Here is an 8470-nt window from a genome sequence, read left to right as displayed (position 1 = left end):
CTTTTTAGATTTATATAAGAAAAAGTAATGTAAGATGCAACAGATTTAGAGACTCAGCGTTCAGAAACTCTTTAGTATGCTTTTAAGAACAAAGCAAATTTCAAACCTTTCAAAGGTCATAATTTCATGTTATTTGGTCGAACTTAAATAATCCATGGATACCTTTAACTGGAGGATTGGACATGGCAGTCGGCGAAGCTAAGCCACTTTGTGAAAACAACATTTCAGCTCCCCAAAAGTCACAAGGGATACTACCATACATTAAGAAAAAGCCATTTAAAAGAAAAAATAGAGGTTTTTACGACAAAATTTCGAGTTATATTCCTTTTAATGAAAATATCGAAAGAGGTCTGGCTTATGTAGTAAAAGGTCTAGAGTTTTAAGAATAGGTAATTATGGATATGATAAAAGATGTGCAGTTAGGTCTCAAATACCAGTACCTTGCTGCCTGTTTCCATTTATGACTTGGTCAAAGAGCTGTGACAAAAAGAAAAATCGGCCTAGCTCCGCTGATGTCCACTCCTCTAGTTAAAGGTCTCTCTAAATAATCGCACGAAATTGTAAAAAGTGTTCTTACAAACGCTTCCAAGGTTATGCTTTAAACTTTATCCTGTTAGTTTCAACGATGTTTTTTGTTTACTAATTCGAGGGAGACTAAGGGTCTTCTAGATTTTGGGATGTTACATTGCAATCGTTGCTACACAAAGGTCCATCTAAGATTTCGATAATGAAAGTTCCCAATATTTTGCTCTTTCAAAAATTCTTATTTGTTGAAAAAATGATGTTGTTGTCCTAAAGGAAATTAAATTGTTGTGACCTTGGAAGTGCGTCTTGAGGGTAGCTTCAAGCCCTCGACTCCTTTCTCGTAGATAATGGAGGTTAAGGTATTGAGCAGTCCTCATCTATGAAAGATCTAGTTGTGGTCCTCCAAGAAAATGGAAAGTTCGATCAGCATATCCAGTTGAAGATGGGTAAAGCTTTTCAAATGTGTGGTTGGATGTATCGCACGTGTAAGTACTTAGCTAGTGTCACGATGCTAACTCTGTACAAGTCGATTGTTCAGCCACATCTTGAATATTCTTCATCTATTTGGGCTCTGATTACTACAACTGGTTTGCAAAAGGTCGAAGATGAAACTTTTTCACTAGGAACATCACCGGAATGAGAGAGCTTTAAGAGAGACTAACAAGTTGGACTGTACAGTGTTCAGAGAAGGTACGAAAGGTATCTGATACTGTACGTCTTCAAAAGCATCCATGAGCTATGTCCCAACCCAGGATTTAGGGTCAATTGTAGTGACCGTAGAGGCTTAACGTGCGTTTTGAAAGCACCTTCAAGCCTTCGAGAATCCAAGCTAGTTAGAACAATGAAATCCAACCCTCTTCTTTCTCGGGCTTCTTCATTGTTTAATTTGCTTCCTTCAAATATTCGTAGGGAATACGTAGGCCTTGTTGATCTGGTAGCATCTTTCAAGTCAGACTTACACAAACTTTTGACTAAAATTCCTGATCAACCCTGTATTCAAGGGATCTGCCAACTCTAATTCACAGGTAGATCAGATATTATATAAATGTAAATAAATGATTATGTATTTGTTTTGAAGTGCTGGGGATTCCGATACCAGTATCGGTAAAGAAGTCCGCAATAAAAAGAACACTTTGGCATGGTCCTTTACAGGGCACCAACAACACTGAAAATACTTTCCACAATTAGAATTGGCATGTTTAATCCAGGACATCTCTGTCAGTAAAAGAAAACGAAAAAAAGTGTGGGTGCATGAAAGAAGTGAGCTTGTAATGTACTTGCGAAACTTGAAATGCCACCGTAGGTATTTGAGAACTGTCATGAGATTTGTTCCTCTGTAACCAAGTTGCTGGAAATAGAGCGGAAATTATAGTGTTAAATCCTGGTAGTTTAAGGAACTATGGTAGCTGAGTGGTCTAATGTACCTGATAGGGGCACGACATGCTTCCCCAGAGGGCGTGGGTTCAAATCCCGCCTTCGGAGAAAAAATCTCATGTTGAACTATCTTAAAAATGTTAGGGTTTGAGTGGATTTCCTTGCTTACAAAGGCTTATTTGGGGTCATGTTGAACTAGGCATGCTTAACAATCAATGACAGCATAGGAAATAGCTGTTTATTTTCTAAACATGAAGCTTAAGAAAATGCAGCTTGGCAAAAGGTGTTATATCAAAGCAGCCATTGGCGAGATCACCTATTCAGGCTATGGAGTTCGAACCAATGATAGAAAACCAATAGAAAACTTTCATATCAAGTGGCAAAATATCCCGGAATTGGCAAAAGGTATTAATCTTGAAATTATCCTATGTGAAATTTACACACGTTTTCAATTATTTCTTGTCCTAACTGTTGCATAATTTGGTGGAGAAAGCTGCCAAAACAGTTCTCTATGAATATTTGAGGAAAGCAAATTGAACAACCGAGAATCACGTGAAAGAAGAGAGGTGGACTTCATAAGTAGCCTTGTTTCCAACGTCAGACAGCCCAAACGAAATAATGATTTGTCGCTGTTGATTACTAAATAAACTACTTGTTACATGCTATGAACACGATTTCTTTTCCGGACATTATGTGACCAGAGACGAGTTCTTTAAACGCTCGTACCTCTGAGTTAAAGCTTAGACGTTACCCAGAACTACATGCCCAAAATAGGCATTCGCTCACCTCCTTGGCGAGAATAGTTTCATACCGGTTAGTGTCTAAGCCCCTTAACTCCGAGATACGAACTTTAAAAAACTGGCTTATGAGACATGAGGCCTATTTTTTAAATTTCGTACCTCAGAGTTAGGGGCTTAGATGTTAATGGGTATGAAAATACACTCAGTCGGTAAAGTGGTGAGGGGATGCTTATTCTGGGTAATGTCTGACCCTTAACTCGGATCGGTATGAGCGTGTAAACAACTCACCTCTGGGTCACCAACTAAACATTAGATTTTGATAGAATTAGTCACAAACTTCTAGAAATATGGACTGCGAACGAGCTTCCCGCCAAATCAGCTTGCTCTTGGTCATAGCCACTCTGAGCCACTTTTCGTATTAAAGCAATAAAATACGTAAGAAACGTAGATCTCTTCAATTAACGGTAGGTCAATTTTATATTCTGCATTTGTAAAGTGGATCGTTTCAAAGTTATGTAGTCAAAAGCTTATGTAGCTGACCAAGAGGTGGCCAAAAGTTCGAATTTTAAGTAGTGTTTACTACATAACTTTGGACGTATCTCTTGACTTCCCTAAGCATAGGTTTGGGCTCAAATTTGGCCCAGTTCATCTATTCAACAAGATCTTGTGGTCGTACCAAGTGATTATTTTGCATAAGATGAACGGTTAAGGAGATATGAATTTTTGGCTTCCGTTCGCAGTCCAGATCTCTAGATGTCTGTGAAATGGCCAAACTCGACTCAAACCTATTATAATTTAATAAAGAGGTATCGGCCCAATTCTCCTTACATTTGGTTAAGACTAACTCACAAAGCGCCCTCTGAAGTGTAGACTTAAACCATATTTCGTGCTGCGTAGGAAACCTATTGCTCTAACTAAGACGGATTCGCGAGGGCTTGAGGATGCTTGCAAAACACACTTTAAAACCTGGGTTAGGACCTTTCTAGCCTCTCCCAATACGAGAGCTCTCTCATATGCTCATGAAAAACGGCTTTCATAAACGAAGATCACATAATCTGTCCAAGTTATCGCGTGGTTCAAGCCATGATTAAGACTGATTAAGAAAACTGTTGCCTTTCTAAACATCGTCTACGTGTAATCGAACTCTTATTAAATTCCTTCAACTTTATTGGCATTTTAAGCGTTTCTAGGTTGCCTGAATTTATTTTATTTAAACAAGCCATGGTACGTATGATCTTTTTTTTGCTTATCCCTTGTCATGATGCAAATGATGCCAAAAAAAAATCAGTGCACACATGTTACCCATTGTGTATTTGAAAAAGTGTTTAAATCTCAAATAAGTTAACAACACCGAACACTCGTATGCAAAGGATTAACGTGATTACATGTGCCTTTAGAACCGAATATTATGAACTGTTTTGTCTGAGAAAAGAACACGTGCACGTTTTCGAATGGCAATCCGGAAAGGCCATTTCCCCACCGGAAAACAGAAGTTACCTCTTTTTCGATTAGCTTGAGCACAACTTCTATCTGCTTGCAAATATGGACCAAGGCATACTCCCTACCAATCCAATGAAAGAGTTATGGACAGATATATTGTTCGACCTTCTTTGGACTTGTTCGACCTATATATTGTACACATTTTTTCGACAATTTCGCCTTCACTTTATTTGTGGTACACTTGTGACGCAATTGCGATTACAATCACATTTTATGCAATCATAATTGAAATTTATTGCCTTTGAACCGTGAGTAATCGGAATTGCAGTTAATTACATTTGAAACAGTGTCATTGAGATATGTCAATTGCAATTTATAACTGCACTTTCTCACTGACAGTTTTTGGCCTTGCCCTTTCATATTCATCATCTGGAAAAACACTAAATGGCCATTGGTTTTCGCTAAACAGTTATCTACGCCGTTGCAAACTTCCACATTAGCCAACAATGAACTCCCTCCCCCATCAGAAAGTCCGCCATTTAGAACACCGCCGTAGTGAACACCAACAACGAATTCCCCAACATCAAAATTCACCATGTGGAGGTTCACCTACCCGCCAGAGTTCGAGCGTTTTAGCCTTTAATGCAAAACATCAATTTTAAACTAACTTAATTGCACTTACGACTTTTTTGAAACCCACACGACTCAGAAGCAATTTGATAGATCATTTACTGATTTTTTTCTACTGTAGTGGTAGCTAAGTGTGCTCCTAATTTTCAATGAATGGGTTTTTGAAAATTTTTGTCTTTCACTTTTTTAGGCATGATATTTTTGGTTTGTGGTAGAATCTCAAAAAAAAGAAGTTATTTCGTATGATTATACAATCAAGAAAAATGCCATGATGTGATTGCGTATTTCTGTCAAAACATGAAAGGACATTTGAACCACGGTATCTTTGAATTATTTGATAGATTGTAATATTCCGTTTGTGCGCATTCTGTATTCTCTTCTTTATGATTTATGAGTTAAGCACAACTACATTTTGCATTTTGATACCTGACATTGGTTCTAAATTCGCAGTTGGAGCCATGCGCTGAATGGCCACCCTATGGATGCAAATTTATTCTCGTTTTTGGGCAAAGGCTAAATATTGAAATTACCAAGCAAGATTCGCAAGGGACAACTTACAATTTCATACCGGGTGAGCGAAAACAATGTCTGCCAGATTTTGAAAGTCATAATAACTCTTGATGAAACGCCAGACAGAATTTGCCGTTTAATTGCCTCTCATCCTCATCCTGGGTCATAGTCTCAAAAGTCCCACTTGGCAAAATGGCCATGAACGCTTACGCTGGAAGCCACAAAGACTTTAAGGTGGGTAATACTCTTGTGATTGGTGGCTCACTTAATTGATTACCAAAGCCCGCAGACATTGAAGCCCAAATGGTTCAGGTTTGGTCTACTTGGAATGCCATGGAGCTCACCAACGTTCAAAATAGACCTGGACATGGTCACAAGATAGGAGATAGATCCACCACCCTATTGTCAGATGATTTTACCCTTGCCAAACGTGATTTCTCATCGTAGCATTTCTGAAAATCAACTTATTTTGGTTTGTTAACAAAACATGGCAGTTTCTTCTGAGTGTTTCAATGAAAAGTTATGCCTATTGAAAGTTACAATATAAAATTGTAGCCAATGGTTACGCACACCCATCTCATATACATACAATATGTACTGAATGCAAGGCATGAGAGCTGAACGCGGTTTTGAGTAACCATTTGGTATCATTGACAATTCATATGCGGGACATTAGATTCCTCTTTTACGTCATTTCTTAAACAAAAAATTCAATGTCGTAGAATGCTTGCCGTTTCAAACCCAAACAATTTACAAACAGAAAAAGATGGATCACAAAAGCATTTATCCACAAATAAGAAAGAACAAGAGTGTGACTTAAGTGACAAAGTGACTTAATTCTGAAATTCTCAAACTAAGGAAAATCGGATTCAAACTCAGAAGAGTTTGTCGATTGCAAAGTGTCGAGTTATTGTTTAAATAATCACAATGTGAGAATAGACGATCTTAATGGGAACATGGTCGATTCCAACCTAGGACCAGTTTATAAGAGTTTCAAATTGTTAACCGTGGCTTTTGCCAGAAATGTTGCACACGTGTGGGGTTTAGTATTATATAACACATGTACCAGATAGGCCAATGAAGCTAAAAGGTCACGTCAAGGAAGAACTTGAAATCTTTTTCAAGGAATTTGAACCCTTTCTTAATACATTGGTCTTTTAGTGGAAACAGCGTGGTTTAGCTTCCAAGGTTACTAGTCTGGGATAGCTACACGTGTTGTCCTCCATTTGGAAATCAAGGTTTGGCGAAGATATCTTCATTTTTGGAGGTATGTCTGCAAAACGCAAAATTGTACGCAGCCCGGTTTTCGAGATTCAACGAATGATTTATTTCCGTTAGGGTAATAACTCAAACAAATGGATAACGAGAAATGTTTCAGGAGTCGACAAAGAATATATGATACGCATTGAAAAAGGATGTCAAAATCCATTAATAGGCATACAAACTGAAAGGAGAGGGCGTGATTGCTTGATTAGTCCGTGTACTGTAAAAGTTGGGCCACCATCACATTTCAAAGGGAGAATAAAAACACATAGATATGGAACATCAACGACTACCTATCGCTTTTGTCATGAAATCGTTATGATATTAATGAAACTGTTCTGTTGGACGCACCAAAAGCATATAGCTGTTTTGAAAGGGTTCACTCTTTTCCAAGTCAAAAAAGGATGGAATATCTACTCAATCTTATATCTTGGTTTTCTTAAGAGTGTTTTTTTGGTTTAGTCGAGTGGGTGGATCACCACTCCTCGTTTCATTAACTTTCACTCGCGTTCCATTGGAGATTGTCCCTAGAACTTGAGCTTTTCATGAGAGCGTCATCGCTGGGCACGCCCCCATAGTCCTCGCCCTCGGGCATTTGCATTCGATTCAATGTGTTATTGATGGACTGATCTGAAAAAATAGATGTCAAGCATTACAAACTTGCGCCTCAGACAGATTTTGCATGAACACAGCGGGGAGTTCAGTACAAAAGGAAAACCAGTCCGTATCCCAAATCCAGGCGAGCATTTCATTTTTTTGCTCAATTGGTGGGTGTGAGAGAACTGCAGCTACCATCGACAGAAAAAGATCACGTGCCACATTTCCAGCCTATAATTTGGTTTGAGTCGACGGGAAACTGGTGCGGATTAGTGCGTCAGCTGCTCAAGAAACTTGGCTTCGCATAATCTTGTAGGCGTGAAACGCAGACTGTTTTCTGGAATTAATATGGTCTTGAGACCTTTCAAAGTTAGGTGACTGAAAAGCAAGATCCATATTAGCGTCATTAGTCTTTTTTCTAGAATCACCCCCAATACCTCCTTTGGCCACCCTCCCTCTATCACAACCAGAAAGATAGTTCTGTTGTCCATGAGTAAGAGCTACTTTCTCACTCATGTACGTAGTTGTCTTGTTAATCAGATGAGGTATGCTTTTGAAGGACATTCCCCAGTTTCTAGTGAGTAACATGTCGTGAATCACCATTCTGAGTAAAGGGAGAAAGACAGAAAAAGACGACCGTTAAATGGTCCCCGTGTGCCACAAAGACCATAATCGTGAGAACGGTGAGACAATCCTTCCGGTCATTATTTCTTCAACTTGTTCTGCCACCGTTCCCGGGTAAACAAGAGCTCGAGTTCTATGAGGCACGAGTTTCACTAACATGCCTTTCAGTTCATCAAAGGATGTGATACAATCCTACTCTAGTGCTCTCCTGATCTACGCATCCTGTAGTTCCTCATTCAAGGCAACGGAAAAGGCCCCTACGAAAAGGTCTTAGAATCGTCTGAAATACTCACTCATTAGAGTCATCATAACAGACGGATCTGGCGTGGCTGAGCCACGATTCCCAGCCTCGGAGAGAATGGTAGGGACCTCGGCCGATCTGGGACGGCTGGGACTGTTCCCTGACCAAGTGCGAGAGGACCCTTCGTTGAAGCCCGTGGAAGGGACCACAAAGGTGGAACGTGTCGTCACAGTTATTGGTTTCGAAGCAGATGAAGCTGACAAGGGCCTGAGCGGTGCGGTAGGTAGGGATTTGAACTCGTGACCAGAGGTGGAAGAAGCTTGTGTACTGGATGCGACTGTACTAGCGTTCAAAGCCAACGAGGCCTTCTGTAGGTTCTTTGACAACATGGCCATTTGAAGCCAAGAGTAGGTAGGTGTGGGCCTAAAAGGAATCATCGTAAGGGTTACTTGCAATTCATTCAAAAAAATTCAATTGATTCGGGGTCTCAAGGCAGGAAACTCACATTGAAAATGTATCCAAGGAA

The 8470-nt window shown here is 39.5% G+C and overlaps 1 protein-coding gene across 1 annotated transcript; it reads right to left on the bottom strand.

Moving 5' to 3' along the window:
• Nucleotides 1-6522: 6522 nt before the first annotated feature.
• On the bottom strand, nt 6523-8464 carry LOC131878848 (uncharacterized). Its single transcript, XM_059224982.1, has 3 exons — nt 8450-8464; nt 7997-8367; nt 6523-7112 (listed from the first exon to the last, which is right to left on the bottom strand). Coding segments are annotated over exons 1-3 (510 nt in total). The 5' UTR covers nt 8452-8464; the 3' UTR covers nt 6523-6975.
• Between the last annotated feature and the right edge of the window lie 6 nt (nt 8465-8470).

This window comes from Tigriopus californicus, chromosome 4, assembly GCF_007210705.1.
Source record: "Tigriopus californicus strain San Diego chromosome 4, Tcal_SD_v2.1, whole genome shotgun sequence".
Lineage (NCBI taxonomy): Eukaryota > Metazoa > Arthropoda > Copepoda > Harpacticoida > Harpacticidae > Tigriopus > Tigriopus californicus.
Note: the sequence above shows the minus strand (reverse complement) of the source record. Positions and strands in the feature narration are given on the sequence as shown.